Raw genomic sequence first — 18616 nt, 5'->3', positions numbered from 1 at the left:
ATACTATTTGGTAACCAAATATTAATTGGGCACATACCTATTTTATCAGTTTAAGGAACACTACAACAGTCACTGCAAAAAACCATCTTATATTAAGGACAAAGAGAGCTGGAAAATCTATACTTTATAACCAAACACAATCTTTTTTGTGTGTATTTGCTTTGCATCAAGAGTTGTCCCGTATATTCCGTCGGCTCGGCTTTATAACCACACACGTGAAGTCTCCTCGTACATTCAGTTTACCAAAAAAGATACATCAAGGAGGCTTGTTCTAATGACACTGAGATTGGAGCTTTTCCAAAAATTTCTTTGTTTTGCCTGAATTTCCTCTTAATGGATATGCTACCTAGTTCCAACTTGACATTCTCATTGTTCATACAACCCGTTTGCACCACATGCATTCGTAACAATCAATGATTTGGCTACAAACTGGCATCAGCTGACTCACTACCACCACCACTACAAATGTACAACCAAATACCATCTCAAGCCACAGTTTCTATGATAAGGCACAAATGCATTCTTATTGCCAACAACAACTGTAACCTAGCACTCTAGCTGCAGCACGTCAGGGCTTGGCCAGGAGCTCGCGCACCGTCTGTGCAAGCCCGGGCTCACTCCTGATGCCCTCGGCCCATCTCGCGCTGATCCGCACGCTTTCAAGGCTCTGCTTCAGCGTCCTCTCGAATCCGGGCTTTGTGCGCGTTGCAAAGAACTTGGAGATCTCTGCCGCCTTCTCGTTGGAGGTGAACTGACAAGAAACAAGGAAGTCCACATTAGCTATGGCCTTATGGAAATAATACCTGCAAAACTGGGGAATATGATCACGGAAATAGGGCAATAGAACTGTGATTAAATGTACCAATGGAACAATGTTTTTAACAAAACTCGCCTCCAAGCTCCCAGAAAATGTCCTTGAGATGCGCTCCCAGTTTTCCTGCAGACAGACAGAACGGGACAAATGTTAGCACCATGTTTTGAAATGTTTCAGTCTGCTAACACTAAGTATGAACCATCAGTCATCTCCTAAGGTGTCAGATGAAGGAACCACAAAAAATAGATGGTTGGGTGCTGCTGCCTCAAATTCACTCTATTTAAAATACATTCACAAGGGAAATCCATATACAGAGATCAGGATCCCGAAACAAATTCACAAACATAGTTCAGCTGTTTGCAAATATGCCACTTGACTTGAGATCTTGTAGACAAAAACAGAAGAACCCTGGGTCCTCTTTGTAATGCAGAAATCTCAATGAAGTTGGTAGAAAAGGAAACATCTCATGATTGGATATTCCAATTTGTTTAGAATACCTACAAGAATCTGATGTTCCAGACAGGACCCAGAAATAACGACTTTTACGCATCAACAACATGTCAACACACAGAGACAAAAGGGTCCTCATTGTTAAAAGAGATCGTACCTTCAACCAGTTCCACGAAATTTCACGTGCCTCTGGTTGAATACCTCTAAGGAGCATAGATGCATCTTGATTGCGAACCTGACAAGCAAGAGAGGCATATGAGACCTGAGTACAGCTTGCCCTTGACACACAAGTAAGCTCATAGAGACCTTCGACTATAAATGTGGAAGAAAGTAATGATATTTGCATTTACCTCATTAGTGAAAATTAAATTCAGTGATTCAAGGACGATACTCTTATCCCGGCAAGAAGATAATATGCCTTCAAACAATAAAAAAAATGCTTTTAGAGCAACCAAAAACATGGGCAAGCTTTGTTAGTTTAACATGGTCAAAGGGCTGCACACCTAAGACTTGTAATCTTTCCTCCCCTTCAGCTGACTCCTTGTAGATTTTTCGGAGAGCATCATAACCAGATCTGTTTGAACTACTAACATTCTGCATCACAGAGAGGTATGCGGCCTGCAGAACAGCGCAAGTTACAAATGGAAGAAATAATCATAGGAGTACCACGTGAAGTGATAGCAAAAGGTAGGACCTTTCTAGTATCCGGAGGAAGAAGAGAAGTGCTGCGATCACGTGTGAAGATGTTAAAGCGCCTAACTCCTTCATTGATGGTCTTACCATGTCCAAGTTGGACAAGTGCAGTCAACAGCAGTGGTCTAAGCATTACATCCAGGTGGCTCTCACCCTTCTTGGGGTCCCAGCCTAACTTTCTGAAAGATAAGTATCACATAGTCAAAAAGAAGAAACATAGGAAAATGTAGCAAATATACAGTAATAACGTGAAAGAATCATGCGATTGTCATGCATCGGCCTCAAAAGAAGGAATGTTCAAGCAACATGAGAAGTTAGGAAGAAGATTAATGGCATATTATGTTTCCTTTTCCTTTTTGTGAAACAAAAGAGATGATCTATTGTGAGTGTAACACATTAAGAAACTCATAGCAGTTATGGTGAGGCATACTCTTCAGGTGACAAAAGAATCTTGATCAAAAGTTGCTTGATGTCACCAGCCAAGGCAGGAATAGCATCGGCAGATACTTTAGCAATACTTGCGGTTACCTGCCAATCCAAAGTAAAAGATATAGGCGATTTATCTTCATGAACAATAGAGCACGATAGAATCAACTGGACCTACAGGATTTACGTACAGTGTTTATGTGTGAAAGAACACTATAATCAGCTTCCCCACGATAACCGTAGAGTAAACGTAGCAACGACGCAAATGTTTGCTGGCGGGCAATAGAAAGCGCATATAAGTCATCCACAATGCCTGCAATGGTAATGTTATAATACCTGACACCAAAATATTACAAGCAGATTCAACGGTCACATGTTGCGTTTACCAATTTTATCCATTAGTGAGAGCTTCTTGGTCTCCAACGCATTTTGAAGTGCAGCTGCAAGCTCATCGTCATATTTAACTCTGTAAAATCCAGTTCCATTTATATTCAACTTAGTCCAAAAGTTTCCGCCCTTCTTTCGGTCACCACATTGTGAACCAGTGACCAGCTTATCACGTTTAAGTTTCAACAAGAACTTTTTCTGTGTATCATATGCACCACAGCCTGAAGTTATAGGGACAATCCACATGCCAGAGCCAGAGGACCCATCTAACAAAAACTGGGCCTGGAACAAACAGAAATCATTAAGTTCACGGAGAAAAATGCTATACATGAAGATCTATCGGTCAACGAGATCAAGTATTTAACATTTTCATTTATTAGAATTTTCACTTTAACCAATATAAAATATCCGCTTTTAAGACGCACTTCTGTGAGAACCCTCTATTTGCTTTGGTCTAGTGGCTAAGGGTGGTCTATTAACTCGTAGAGGGAATTGGGTACGGCAATACATGAAATAATTGGCAAATAACTGTAAAAAATCAACATATTTAAGGAAAGGAAGCCAGTCTGACCTAATACCATAATTTATCACTGCACATCAAATTATACATGGAGACTCACATTTGACAGGACAAATGTAATGATTATTTTTTGAATTGCTTGTCTAGATTTATTAGAAATAAACATCCTCTCAGAAAACTGAAAGAAAAGTAAAGAAATTCAAACATTATCCCAAATTGTCACCATTAAACATGCAAGTACATTACTACAGAAAAAGCATACTTCATGATTAAAGTTTGATAACTAATTCATGCCTATCGCCGTATGATACTAACGTCATCTGTAAGTCCGAATCTGACGCTTCCATTTCAAGCTGTTATAAAATTTAACACTAAACATTGCTCCCAAATATAAATTATTTGAACATTCAAATTAGCAATACATAACTGAAACTGCAGAAAACTGTGGTCTAGATCTTTTTGCAACCATCTGATTTAAATCAATAGTCATGCAGGATGTATATCCCTGGGCTGAGATGGGAACATGGGAAGTAACGTGCATTTAAACATGTCTCTCGTGATTTGTAGGGGAACTTCCGTGCCTATCTACCTTACCAAATTAATTGTAGGTTTCCTTATTAGCCTTATCTGGACTAGGGCCCAAAATAACCTTCAAACTTTCATCAACCAACGACTCAGATTGAAACCACCTCTTACCTCTAATGTGGTAAGATAGAGCACCCTAAAAGAGCTCCAACTTCAGAACAAGATCTAATTCAGTTCTTCTATGAGATTCATGTAAGTTGTTGTTGATACCGTTCAGCCATACCCCAGAATATATGATCAGATACTAGGGCTGCTGCGTAAATACGTGAATGCAACAAGTGACAGATCAATGGCCATACAGGCAGTACAACATTTCCAGTTTTGCCCATCATTGAGTACACTATTCTCAGAGGACCAGTTACAACAGTCAGTTATACGTCCACAAAATGGTATGGAACAAAAACAAAGGTTTGGTCAAGCTTTTGCCATAACCAGTTAGCAGATGATTTTCTTAAACAAGAAACTCCAAATGGCATGGCACGACTAGAACTTAACAAAATAGCAAGGGAATATTAACCAAACAAATGTGTACTTGGTTGTTCGTGTGATGATAAATGCATGATAGATACGAAGGATGGTATGTAAGATAACCTATTACCTGCTCAATCTCTATGTCATTCCCTTTAATTTTCGCATTAATAACAGGATAACCTTTTTGCTTCGTCCATGTAGTCATCAAATCCTTGACAGGTTCACCAGTTTCTTTTTCAAGAACAGCCCACAGGTCCTCGGTTTTAGCATTTGAGTATGCATATTTCTTCATATATGAAGCCATCGCTTTCTGCAAGAACACAGTTTCATATATATAGCATATGAGAATACACTAGGAGAACGACGTGGAGTTAAAAGAGGAGCAGGGGGAAATTACACAAAAAGGAGAGTGCAGCAATTTGTTTCACTAAATAATGTAATTAATTGAAAAATGAATTTTAACATAATAAGCTACTGTGCAGTTTGATAGATTCATTATATGATCAGCAAAAGAGTCAAAGATCGTTAAATTTTACTCCTTTTTTTTCTGTGAACAAGTAATGTTATCCTGTGAGAATGACACATGCTACAACAATACATAAGATCACCATCACACCCATATCGATAAATCTGTCTCTATATGCTAATTTATCAAACCATCCGCCTTAAATCATGTGACCGGTGAAGTACAAATTGTCACATATGATGCTTGTATGCATTAAACAAGGGCAGGATAATCTACGAAGAAATGGCTATTTTGCTCCTAGAATATGTCTTCAAAGAACAGCAATCTCTCCCTAAAACACCGCTGACAAAAGCATGTTTACCAACTAGTATGATTCAAGAGCATACAAACATTTTATGCAATGGACAAGCCATGGAGTTGTCTAGTGTTTCCACTACATGGAATAGTGGGGAAATGACATCAAAGTATCACTGTTTCCTTAAAGAACAAAATAAACTGGCTGAAAGTGATCTTGTATACTTTTAAGCAACGTGACGAGAAAAAGAATGCCAAGTCTAGGCAAGAAGAGTGAGTCGGTGACAGGTTTCTGGAGTTCAAGTAGAGGCAGTATTAGACCTGAAAACGCTCTGCGCCAAGGTAACTTTGTAGCATGCGAATAACAGAAGCACCCTTGTCATAGCTAATAGCATCAAAAATCTGATCAACTTCACTGGCATGGTGTATTTCAACCTGAGCATCCAGGAAAACGAATAGTGGAAAGTATAAAATGAATCACAAGTTAGCATTAGAGAAGTGAAAATATTAATGCCACGAACTGAATCTCTGTTGATGCATTGACTGAAGTTGCTCCCCAAAGTAAGATGCCACTTGTCAAAGTAGAGATTTAGGCATCAATTTTAATATTCCATAGAAATTTCATGAGTCAATCATGAATCGGCCAATAATTTGTTGGTAATAACATATTACGCAGTGTGCACCATCGTTACTTAAACATAACATTGTCAAAATTTACAGTTTAAAATAGATTCTTGCACTTCTATGATAGTAGAGTGAAACCTAACGCCGCCGCCGCCACCCCCACCTACTCCCGCCCCCCTCGCCGCCGTCGGGAGACCCCGCCGGGCAAAGCCCGTGCAGCAGATGGCGGCGGCGGGCCTCTCTCTCTGGTCGCACGCGGAGGCCGGCCCTGGACGGCAAGGCGTGCGTCACGGAGCTGCGCGCCGGGGCGGATCAGGCCCTCCGGCCTCTTCTGCGGCGCGGCGGCGCTGGGCGTTGGGGCGGCGGCCCCAGGAAGCGGTGGCCCCCTCCTCTCCTTCCTCGCCATGGGGAGCGGCGGCTGGCCGTTTTGGCGGTGGATCTGCGCTCCTTTGCTCGGATCCAGTGGGCGCACATCGTCGGCGAGACGTGGCGGTGCTGGCCGTCCTGGCCGCGTGGGTGGCAGGGCGGATGCACGTGGTGGAGGCCCCGGCGGCTCTGGTTGGCGGCGGGTGGAGTTGCTGATCCCATCCTGCCTGGCCGAAGACGGCCTACTCGGCCGGGCTTGTCTGGCGAGGTTCTGTGGTGTGCCCTGGCTAGCGTGGTGCTGGCTAGGGCGACTGGTCTCCCCGTGCCAGTGGCCTCTACGTGGTGTAGGTGGTTCTGCCGATGGTGGGTCTAGCGCTACTCCCCCCCCCCCCCCAGCGCCGGTCCGTGGTGGCCCCGTGGTGGCTTGCAGCATAGGTTGGTTGCGCGGGTGTGTGCCCGGCGGCTCCGACGCTTGGAGCTCGCCGGGCAGCGCGGGTTGGGCCGTGGCCCGGTGTGGTTGCGGCCTGGCCGTGGGTGGCTCCACGGTAGCTTGGCAGGTCGGCAGCGGCAGCGGTGGGCATGTTTCGGCATCGGCTTGTCTGTTGGCGGCTTGTGTCGGCCTTCGATCTGTCTCCTCGTCGTCCGGGTGCTATTTCCGTTGAACGGATGGCCCTCTCCCAGCTGCGGCCCATCGCTAGTCTCGCGCTCGAGCTGCAGGACCGAGCTTGTCTCGCGCTCGGCTGCAGGAACACACTCGTCTCGCGCCCGGCAGCAGGACCACGCTCGTCTTGCGCCCGGCAGCAGGACCGAGCCTGTCTTGCGCCCGGCAGCAGGACCATGCTCGTCACACGCCCGGTGTTGCAGGACAAATCGATGGAGCCTTGTTTGCCCCAGGATCCGATCATCTCTTCGGTTGGGGTAGCGGTGGGTATTGGGTGAGGCGGATCTAGGTCTTGGATGCCGGGGCGGTGGCCCTGGTAGTGGTAGCACGGTGCTCATGGGCAGAGCCCGACGCTCGGTACTGCCTGATGGCCATGGCCGCATGGGCGGCGTGGTTGTCGGGGAGTGCCTTTCGGTGGCGGTGAGTGTTGGCCGGGGTGAAAACCTACTCTATCTTCGGACAGACCGGCGGCGGCGTAGCTCGTTCCCTTCTTGAAGGCGTCGTCACGTCTCTCATTGCTCGTCGTTTGGCTCCAGGGGAAACTCTAATCCTCAAATCGGGCGGTGTCGGCACTCCAGTGTCGTAACCTTCCTGAAGGCACCGTCTTGGAGTCCACGGTTCGTCATATGTGGCTTCATATCTTCACGGTGGCGTGTTCATTGTTGGAGCCCCCGATTGCTCTTGTAGTGCTAGGGGTCGTGTTGCTGCGCTTGGCGCCTATGTATCCTGTCTTGGGTGTGTGTGTTGTGGTGGAGTGCGTTTGTACCGGGTTGTTGTTGATCTTTGCTTTATATATAAAGCGGGGCGAAAGCCTTTTTCGGTATGATAGTAGAGTGCACGACATTGACAAATGACAACTATGGTTCCGGAGAATGTAGTGCACAACATATCCAACCACAGAAGCAGGCTATTGCACAGTAATAGACAATGAGATTACCTCAATAGGATGAGACGCATGTTTTTGTATAGCTCTTCTTATTTTTTGTGGAACTTCTTGTATTCATTTTACAAAAATTAATAAAAATACGCAGCAGAATCCTGCTGTTTCCCTATAAACAATGAGATTACCTCAATAGGATGAGACGCCTCTAGTGAATCCAGCCTAAGAGCAGTGGTTGTGCTATCGAGAAACTGTGTCCAGATATTCCATTGTGGAAAAAAAGAATCTACTGCTAGATGGCTCATCTGGGAAAACAAAAAGCCTATTCATTCAGTATACATTGGTAACCTGATATTTCATTCTTTTAACTTTTGAGTGATCAAATTGTTTTACCCATGTAGCAAATCCCTCATTTAACCACAAGTGAGTCCACCATTCCATGGTTACAAGATTGCCAAACCATTGATGAGCCAATTCATGTGCCACAGTAATTGCAACCTAACAAAATACATGCTGAGGTCAATATAAAAAGGATGTTTACACATATAAAAGGTTTAATGACGAAAAAATGTTGAATTATTAGTGAATTATAGATGATCATGAGATAGTTTAGTTTTTCTTACTGAACCGATTTATGTATAGTAACATAGCACGGTTAGTTAAGAGGTGAACTGTAAACGATGAAAAGATAAGTTAAATAAGTTTCTGAGCTATGATAGATACACTCTGTTTGCTGGATGCTGATGAAGACTTGTCATCGAAAAGCAAAGCTACTTCCCGGTAAGTGACCAATCCGTAGTTCTCCATGGCTCCAGCAGCAAAATCGGGGATAGCAATCATATCCAACTTGGGGAGTGGATAAGGAGTGTCAAAGTAACTGAACAATTGAGGAAATGAGTTTTTTTGTTAATGTTACTGTTTCAGCAACAACCATGGCTTTGACACAGTATTTCATTAACATCAATCATGTCTATTCTTTAGAAACCAAAGTGTGGAAGCACGGGTAGATATCTTACTCTTTATAGAGATTCAACGACTTCACTCCAACATCTAGTGCAAACTTCCCTTGGTTACTCTTACCAATTTGAGTGTACACACGAACTCTCGTGCCTGAATAAAATTAAACAAACAAATAAAATAAAGGGAAAGAGAAAGGTCTCATGCACACTCTTTGAATGGATGATTTCAGAAACAGAGATGATACCTTTTGTTGTCATACCCTCTACATATTCAAACAAACCGACAACTATGGCCACTAAATAAGTTGACATAGGTGGTGATTCCTGGTAACGCACAGTTTTGATAGGACCAGCAAATGTCGCGTTAGCTACTGGCATGTTGGACAGTGCTACCAGCTCAGATGGAACTTCAAGTGTAAGCTTGAACTTAGCCTGGAAAATCGAAACGGCAAAACAAGAAATGTTAGAAAATATATCTGACCTCACCGATGCTCTATGTGCACATATTTGAGGAACATAAAGTCGTGTGCTGGGCAGGGAGAATATGCTTCCACATATATTTAATTATATACATACTCAACTTATAAGGGACTAAGAATGTCAATCAAGAGTACCAAAATAGTTGATCGGAGCGGGAAAAATCTAATTACGTGAACACTCCTTCCAGCTATCATATATATTCACCTTGAATGCAGGCTCGTCCCAGCAGGGGAAGCACCGCCGTGCATCCACGGACTCAAACTGCGTCACCGCCATATTTCTCTCCTTTCCTTTATACTGGTACTTACTGCAATCAAATAGAATCAGAAAATCATAAATAGCAGGAAAGAAATTCATACCAAATTGCTCGATTGAACTCTTATCTATATCTATATCTATATATCTATCTATATCTATACCAATATAAAAAGACCCAAAGGGGCAGATCCAATTAATCTCAGCCATCAAACCATGTCAATCCAACGACCTAGATTGCTCCAATGGTGAGCTCTCAACATGTTGAGCATGCAATTGATAGCATACCAAACATCAACATCTATATTAATCTTATAATTAACATGTAATTGATATCCTACCTAATATCAACGTGCAGTTAATTTTCTCCCTAATATCAATGTGCATTGCACATGCTCATTTACTAGTTTTAGAAATAGATCATATAATACTATAATGGCTTCACAGTGAACTTCCTAAGCACAAACTAGTGCAAAAATTCGTCGAATTCATAGTAAGTGCATTCTCGGGAGTTGGAACTGGTCACTTGGTTGGTCGGTGAGTAACTAATCGGGAGTAGTTAATACAGAACACAGTTCAACTTTTCCCCTTTTGTCATTTTCTATTGGTATCTTTTGGAACAAATCATGACATGGTTTCCTACAAATGTTGGGGGGTCGTTGATCATGATGTGCGGTGTAAATACCAAGGGCGGCAGATTCCAGAAGAAGTCGTTGCATACCTCCTGTAGAAACCTCTCATCTGGTCGTTGAGAGTGCCGTTGAAGTCCATCTTGAGCAGGCCCTCGCCGAGGGGCAGCTGCTTGGCGAACCCGAGCACCAACAAACCGTCATCCTTGAAGAACACCACCTCCGTGGGCTCCAAAGCCTGCGAGAACCGTGCCGGCGAAGGACGATGAGGACAGGGCGAGGTCTCAACGAATTTCATATTTCTTCTCCTTCTTTCTCCTTACCTGGAAGCGGATGGAGGCGCGGTTGACGGAGAGGTCGAGGGCGTTGAGCACGAGGAAGCGGGTGGGCGCGGAGACGGCGACGGAGATGGCCACCGAGCCGGAGAAGGTGCAGGCGACGAGGTCGGGGCGGAGGAAGAGCTCGTAGCGGCGCGGCGCTGCGAAGCTCGGCAGCCGCGCCTTGCCCCGGAACTGGTCCGCCGAGCCGCCCGCCGCAGGCGCGCCGGGAGATGCCTTGAGATTCGCGCCCTGCGTGCGTGTGCATCCGGCCCGTTGTTGTTTAGCGCGACGGAAGAGAAAAGACGAGAGCAGCAAAGGGAAGGGGGAAAAGCTTTTACAATTTTCTTTTCTTTCTAGAATATTTTTTTGCGATTAGAATATATACATTTTGTGCGCCATTTTCGAAAATGCATTTTCTCTCTTTTTTGTCAATTCTCTCCTTTTTCATCTATATCTATATATTTATATACCAATATAAAAAACTCAAAGTGAGAGATCCAACTAATCTCAACCATCAAACCAGGTCAATTCAACGACTTAGATTGTTTCAACGACGAGTGTTTAACATGTTTAGCACTCAATTTACTACTCCCTCCGTCTATGTATGTAAGTTATCTTACGAAAATCAAATAATCCCAAAACACTTAGGCACGATGCACTAACTTCTACCTCGTTTCTTGTTTCTTGATATATCAACCAATAAGAGTTGTGGGTGTGCATGCTTTTAATGACTTGAGACTACCAAACATGACATGCAGTGGTTAGTTTATTGCATGCAATGCTATTAATTAGCAAATAAACATTAAGTTCTCTCGTTTTCCTCTCCTCCTTGGTCATGGTGCACAACCTAAAATGATTTATTCACCTAGACGGAGGGAGTATCAATGTTAGCGATAATCATGTAATTAATGCGTAAAAAGCATCCTACCTAACTTACTATCAATGTTAGCACTAATCATGTAGTTAATGCGTAAAAATATCCTACCAACTATTTACGTGCAATTAATATATTATCTAATATCAGCTATTTTACCTAATATCTCCGCTCAATTGATACTTCCTATTAGCATCAATGTGCATTGCACGTACACATTTAGTAATTACCACTAAAATAGAGTACTCACTTAATACATCCAGATGTGATTTTAAAGCAAAATATTAATTATGAAATTCTATTGATGTTATATTATTTATAGTGTATCTGATCTTTTGTTGTAAAGATGCATATTGTATTGTTTTCTTCCTGTTTCACAAATCGGTAGCCATTTTCATACACCTAATAATGAATCCAATAAACAATATAATTAATCAAAATATCTAATAATCTCTATCTCTACTTACTTAAAAAGAACCTAAGGTTCCATCTTTCACTCTATCCCCCCCCCCCCCCCCCCCACACACACACACCGTCCCTTACGTTTTTCACCCCCTTTTGGTTTTTATCAAACCAATTTTTACCCAATAAAACAGATCAATTTACGGTATAGCAATAATTCATGGTCTATAAAAAATTTGTTTCTTATGGTAAAACCTGATAAGTGTCGGCCATATAAATAGCAATAAATGTATGACTAGAAGCACATAAGTAACAATTAATTATTTGGTAACATATCTATTTTATCAGTTAGAGAAATAGCTGGAAAATCTATGCTTTTAACACGGAAAATCTATACTTCATAACCAAAACATAAATCTTATTTTGTGTATTTGTTTGACATCAAGATTTGACCCATATAGTCCTCCTATTGTGTTAAAATATCTATGAGAAAGAATCACGTGCACTCCAGCTTTGTTGTGCCTCTGGTGACATCTACAAAAAAATATTAAAACATTTACAAAATCTGGAGCTCTTAGTGTCTATGGACACAATCATTATCTTCAGATTTGCGGCGACTTTTAACTGTTATTTGCGCCTTCCGGCCAGCCGACCGGACGTGAGAATGCGATAGCTAGCTTATCGGCGATAGCCAAAGATTGGGTACAACACGAACCCACGCTCCACGTGATGATAATACAGCGTGAACTACCGCCTATCAAGATCGAGAGCACCCAGCGGTAATATTCGACACAGATCGTAGCAAGTACTACTACTGCTAGTACGTTGAAGCGAAATCGGGTTCGACAGTAGCCCATTCCGTTCGCAGCTCAGCAGGGGGGTCACCCGCCCGCACGTTGCCTAGATTACATAGATATATAGTCAGAATGTCAGATGGATTCGTTGATTGCCGTCACGCGGGCAAGGGGATAGAGGATAGATAGACCCCAGTTGGAGTTACCTGCCCACCACCACGTGAAGTCTCCGTCCATCAGTATCAACTAGCCCTCTCTAAAAGAAATAACCCCGCCGCATGCGGTATCGACGCATGCAGCAGATGCGCCGCATGATAGTCGAATAGTAAATGCAGAGGATGCGCCGTGTGACAATCGGATACTGCAGCACTACTAGACAACTTTGTAGTAATCTCGTAGGGATCGATACCGCACCTCGCCGTGGGACGCCATCTTCCTGGCGCCACCGGTGGCGGCGGCGGCCGCGACGACGCCGAGGAGGAGCGCCACCACCACGGGCAGCACGGCGCCGGCGGCGGCGCGGGATGGAGCCATGGAAACAACGGAACGGACGCCGCGCGCTCCTTCCCGTGCGCGAGCGCGCGTTGTCGATGGCAGCAGGCAGCTGTGAGTGGGCCGGGAGGGAGCCTTCCTGCCGGCTTACCGCCACTGACCGAGCGAGCGAAGGAGTGAGCGCGAGCGGGGGGTGGGGTGGGGTGGGGAGGAGCACTGGTGGCTGCCGCGCGCTGTATAGTATGGAGCGAAGGCAGCGGGGGCGGGTTGACTGGGCCGAGCCGATGGAGGGGGCGGCACGTCAGCCAAGATAGAGTTGGATCGAGTGAACCGCCGCACTCGCGCGCAGATGGATCCAGGCCGACGGACGCGCCCGGCCAGCCGAGCCAGTCATGGATTCTGGCTGTGCATGCATGACGCACGCCAATTCTCCTACTAGTAGTACTTCTCGCTAGTGTGGCGTGGCTGGTGCCTACTCCCAAGCCCGGTCGCCGGCGCCGGTCGGTCCCGCTGTGATCTTGAGCATTTAATTAGCACAATCAAACATGATTTGCTGCTCACCAATCGGAATATGCGGTACGCAATCGTAGTACGTGAGATTTTTGGATTTACATATTCCTGGTCTCTCCGTCAAATCCAACCATGTGCTCTCGCGCAAAATAATACGGAGTAAAATAAACAGTTTGTTTAATTCACATCTAGATGTTTTTTAAAAATGTCACATCTAACCTCCCACAAATATATAATGAAGCAATAAGAAACAAAAAAAATCAAGACAAAAGAAATAGATCACAAACAAAGTAAAAATCAGCTTAGATGTGACATAACTATGTCACATCTAGATGTGTCCTAGACAGACCTTAAAATAAAATCCGACCATGTGCTCCGAAGACGCGTCCATGTCCAAATGTCGTGTACCCATGTGTAACGGCTTCAGGGAAAATATCAATACTGTCACGTTACAATATCAGTGTAAATATTTTATCTAGTTCTGTGTTCCAACTTAATCTGCTCTCACGTTACAACCTCTATTTTCACAATTTTTTGCCTAAATGATGAGTGCCACACGTGTGGCACGAAATAACACCGTCCTGACGTTTTTACAGTTAAAGTTGTTATCCAAAAAAAGCCAAAAAAAATAAAATTTACCATCCAAACAGAAAGTTATCATGTTTCACAACTGAAGTTGTCACCCTCAAGTAACTAAAGTTGTCATAAAGAATAAATTTTAATTTGTCGTCACATTATTCTCTGACCTCCTAACATTTCCGTGTTAGCCGCAACGTTTAATGGCTTTAGTTGCACCAAATAGGAATGCGATAATTTCCTTTTACTAGGATATATGCAATACTAGAAATATTTTATAATCAATTCTTTTCTGATGCTTACCAAATATGAGAGGTAGGTAACCTATTATCTCTCATTGGTGATCTATTAGCTCGTAAGTTCAATCTTAGCCATTGAATTAGAAATAATGAATGATCTATAATAGTTGGAACACCTTAAAATTTCTCGTTACTTTTTTTCGGGGAAACTTTCGATCTATTCATTTAAAATCATGTTAGAATAATGAACAACAAAAACAATAAAAACTACGTCTGTAATCGTAGACCACCTGGCGACGACTACAAGCAATGAAACAAGCTGAAGGCGCACCGTCGTCATCGTTCCTCCTTCGCCGGAGCCGGGCAAAACTTGTTGTAGTAGATAGTCGGGAAGTCATTGTGCTAACGACCTATAGGACCATCGCACCAGAACAACAACCGCCACTGATGAAGAAACGCGTAGATCAAAAGGATCCATCCTGAAGACACACAAACGGAGACGAACGATAACCGGATTCGAGTAGATTCACCAAAAACAACCAACGGCCAAATCCTACGAGATCTGTTGGAGACACACCTCCACACACCCTCCGACGATGCTAGATGCACCACCCGAACGGAGGCCAGACGGGCATAACCTTATTCCATTTTCAGGGATTCGTCGTTGTCTCGTCTTTCTAACCAAGACACAAAGCCTAACAAAACCAAAATAAATATCTAAAAACGGAGCCCTTTTGCCGGCAAGTGCCAGGATCCATCGCACCCCCATGGCCCTAGGGCCACCGGAGATGAGACGCACCAATTGTGGCTCTGGCGGGAGACAAAGGAACTCTAACTTTTTTGGAGGAGGCGGCGGCAGTTGCATGTGTGCGCGTAGAATAAAACTCTCGGTGCGGGACGGCGGTTGGTGAAGGAAATATGCCCTAGAGGCAATAATAAAGTTATTATTTATTTCCTTATATCATGGTAAATGTTTATTATTCATGATAGAATTGTATTAACCGGAAACATAATACATGTGTGAATACATAGACAAACATAGTGTCACTAGTATGCCTCTACTTGACTAGCTCGTTGATCAAAGATGGTTATGTTTTCTAGCCATAGACATGAGTTGTCATTTGATTAACGGGATCATATCATTAGAAGGATGATGTGATTGACTTGACACATTCCGTTAGCTTAGCACTTGATCGTTTAGTATGTTGCTATTGCTTTCTTCATGACTTATACATGTTCCTATGACTATGAGATTATGCAACTCCCGTTTACCGGAGGAACACTTTGTGTGCTACCAAACGTCACAACGTAACTGGGTGATTATAAAGGTGCTCTACAGGTGTCTCCAAAGGTACTTGTTGAGTTGGCGTATTTTGAGATTAGGATTTGTCACTCCGATTGTCGGAGAGGTATCTCTGGGCCCTCTCGGTAATGCACATCACTGTAAGCCTTGCAAGCAATGTGACTAATGAGTTATTTGCGGGATGATGCATTACGGAACGAGTAAAGAGACTTGCCGATAATGAGATTGAACTAGGTATTGAGATACCGACGATCGAATCTCGGACAAGTAACATACTGATGACAAAGGGAACAACGTATGCTATTATGCGGTTTGACCGATAAAGATCTTCGTAGAATATGTGGGATCCAATATGAACATATAGGTTTCGCTATTGGTTATTGACCGGAGATGTGTCTCGGTCATGTCTACATAGTTCTCGAACCCGTAGGGTCCGCACGCTTAAAGTTCGGTGACGATCGGTATTATGAGTTTTTGTGTTTTGACGTACCGAAGGTAGTTCGGACTCTCAGATATGACCACGGACATGATGAGGAGTCTCGAAATGGTAGAGACGTAAAGATCGATATATTGGACGACTATATTCGGACACCGGAAGTGTTCCGGGTGATTTCAGAGAAAACCGGAGTGTCGGAGGGTTACCGAAACCCCCCGGGAGAAATAATGGGCCTTATGGGCCTTAGTGGAGAGAGAGAGAGGGCTGGCCTAGGGCAGGCCGCGCGCCCCTCCCCCTCTGGTCTCGAATTGGACTAGGAGGGGGGCGGCGCCCCCCTTTCCTTCTCCCTCTCCCCCTTCCTTTCCCCCTCCTAGTAGGAGTAGGAAAGAGGGGAGTCTTACTCCTACTAGGAGGAGGACTCCTCCTCCTGGCGCGCCATAGAGGGTCGGCCGGACTCCCCCCTTTGCTCCTTTATATACGGGGGCAGGGGGCACCTCTAGACACACAAGTTGATCATTGATCCCTTAGCCGTGTGCGGTGCCCCCCTCCACCATAATCCACCTCGATCATATCGTAGCGGTGCTTAGGCGAAGCCCTGCGTCGGTAGCAACATCATCACCGTCGTGCTGACGGAACTCTCCCGTGAAGCTCTGCTGGATCGGAGTTCGTGGGACGTCATCGAGTTGAATGTGTGCTGAACTCGGAGGTGCCATGCGTTCGGTACTTGGATCGGTCGGATCGTGAAGACGTTCGACTACATCAACCGTGTTCTCATAACGCTTTCACTTACGGTCTACGAGGGTACGTGGACGATACTATTCCCTCTCGTTGCTATACATCACCATGATCTTGCGTGTGCATATAATTTTTTTTGAAATTACTACATTCCCCAACAGTGGCATTCGAGCCAGGTTTTATGCGTAGATGTTATATGCACGAGTAGAACACAAGTGAGTTGTGGGTGATACAAGTCATACTGCTTACCAGCATATCATACTTTGGTTCGGCGGTATTGTTGGATGAAGCGGCCCGGACCGACATTACGCGTATGCTTACGCGAGACTGGTTCTACCGACGTGCTTGGCACACGGGTGGTTGGCGGGTGTTAGTTTCTCCAACTTTAGTTGAACCGAGTGTGGCTACGCCCGGTCCTTGAGAAGGTTAAAACAACACTAACTTGACAAACTATCGTTGTGGTTTTGATGCGTATGTAAGAACGGTTCTTGCTCAGCCCATAGCAGCCACGTAAAACTTGCAACAACAAAGTAGAGGATGTCTAACTTGTTTTTGCAGGGCATGTTGTGATGTGATATGGTCAAGACATGATGCTGTATTTTTTTGTATGAGATGATCATGTTTTGTAACCGAGTTATCGGCAACTGGCAGGAGCCATATGGTTGTCGCTTTATTGTATGCAATGCAATCGCCCTGTAATTGCTTTACTTTATCACTAAGCGGTAGCGATAGTCGTAGAAGCAATAGTTGGCGAGACGACAACGATGCTACGATGGAGATCAAGGTATCACGCCGGTGACAATGGTGATCATGATGGTGCTTCGGAGATGGAGATCACAAACACAAGATGATGATGGCCATATCATATCACTTATATTGATTGCATGTGATGTTTATCTTTTATGCATCTTATTTTGCTTTGATTGACGGTAGCATTATAAGATGATCTCTCACTAAATTTCAAGATAAAAGTGTTCTCCCTGAGTATGCACCGTTGCCAAAGTTCGTCGTGCCGAGACACCACGTGATGATCGGGTGTGATAAGCTCTACGTTCATCTACAACGGGTGCAAGCCAGTTTTGCACACGCAGAATACTCGGGTTAAATTTGACGAGCCTAGCATATGCACATATGGCCTCGGAACACTGAGACCGAAAGGTCGAGCGTGAATCATATAGTAGATATGATCAACATAGTGATGTTCACCATTGAAAACTACTCTATCTCACGTGATGATCGGACATGGTTTAGTTGATTTGGATCACGTGATCACTTAGATGATTAGAGGGATGTCTATCTAAGTGGGAGTTCTTAAGTAATATGATTAATTGAACTTAAATTTATCATGAACTTAGTACCTGATAGTATTTTGCTTGTCTATGTTGATTGTAGATAGATGGCCCGTGTTGTTGTTCCGTTGAATTTTAATGCGTTCCTTGAGAAAGCAAAGTTGAAAGATGATGGTAGCAATTACACGGACTGGGTCCGTAACTTGAGGATTATCCTCATTACTGGCACCGCTGGGTGCCAGGCCTACTGCAGATGCTACTGATGACGTTAAGAACGTCTGGCAGAGTAAAGCTGATGACTACTCGATAGTTTAGTGTGCCATGCTTTACGTCTTAGAACCGGGACTTCAACGACGTTTTGAACGTCATGGAGCATATGAGATGTTCCAGGAGTTGAAGTTAATATTTCAAGCAAATGCCCGGATTGAGAGATATGAAGTCTCCAATAAGTTCTATAGCTGCAAGATGGAGGAGAATAGTTCTGTCAGTGAACATATACTCAAAATGTCTGGGTATCATAATCACTTGACTCAACTGGGAGTTAATCTTCCTGTTGATAGTGTCATTGACAAAGTTCTTCAATCACTACCACCAAGCTACAAGAGCTTCGTGATGAACTATAATATGCAAGGGATGAATAAGACAATTCCCGAGCTCTTCGCAATGCTAAAAGCAGCGGAGGTAGA

The 18616-nt window shown here is 44.0% G+C and overlaps 1 protein-coding gene across 3 annotated transcripts; it reads right to left on the bottom strand.

Moving 5' to 3' along the window:
- Nucleotides 1-293: 293 nt before the first annotated feature.
- On the bottom strand, nucleotides 294-13132 carry LOC125509124 (aminopeptidase M1-C). Of its 3 annotated transcripts, none has more exons than XM_048674014.2 (20): nucleotides 12765-13125; nucleotides 10284-10529; nucleotides 10053-10198; nucleotides 9281-9383; nucleotides 8842-9028; nucleotides 8654-8747; nucleotides 8361-8514; nucleotides 8031-8135; nucleotides 7826-7942; nucleotides 5428-5541; nucleotides 4474-4656; nucleotides 2770-3052; nucleotides 2575-2696; nucleotides 2388-2485; nucleotides 1959-2136; nucleotides 1768-1882; nucleotides 1615-1682; nucleotides 1422-1499; nucleotides 893-937; nucleotides 294-751 (listed from the first exon to the last, which is right to left on the bottom strand). In XM_048674014.2, the coding sequence occupies exons 1-20, from the start codon at nucleotides 12882-12884 to the stop codon at nucleotides 569-571; spliced, it is 2739 nt and encodes a 912-aa protein (XP_048529971.1). In that variant the 5' UTR covers nucleotides 12885-13125; the 3' UTR covers nucleotides 294-568. The 3 variants fall into 3 exon arrangements, with proteins under 3 accessions (XP_048529971.1, XP_048529970.1, XP_048529969.1); XM_048674013.2 differs by having other exon boundaries at nucleotides 863-937; nucleotides 12765-13115; XM_048674012.2 differs by having other exon boundaries at nucleotides 294-937; nucleotides 12765-13132.
- Nucleotides 13133-18616: the final 5484 nt, after the last annotated feature.

Source organism: Triticum urartu, chromosome 5A (genome assembly GCF_056163025.1).
Source record: "Triticum urartu cultivar PI428250 chromosome 5A, HENAU_Tu73, whole genome shotgun sequence".
NCBI classification, from domain to species: domain Eukaryota; kingdom Viridiplantae; phylum Streptophyta; class Magnoliopsida; order Poales; family Poaceae; genus Triticum; species Triticum urartu.
The sequence above is the reverse complement of the archived record's forward strand: the minus strand, read 5'-3'. Positions and strand labels throughout refer to the sequence as shown.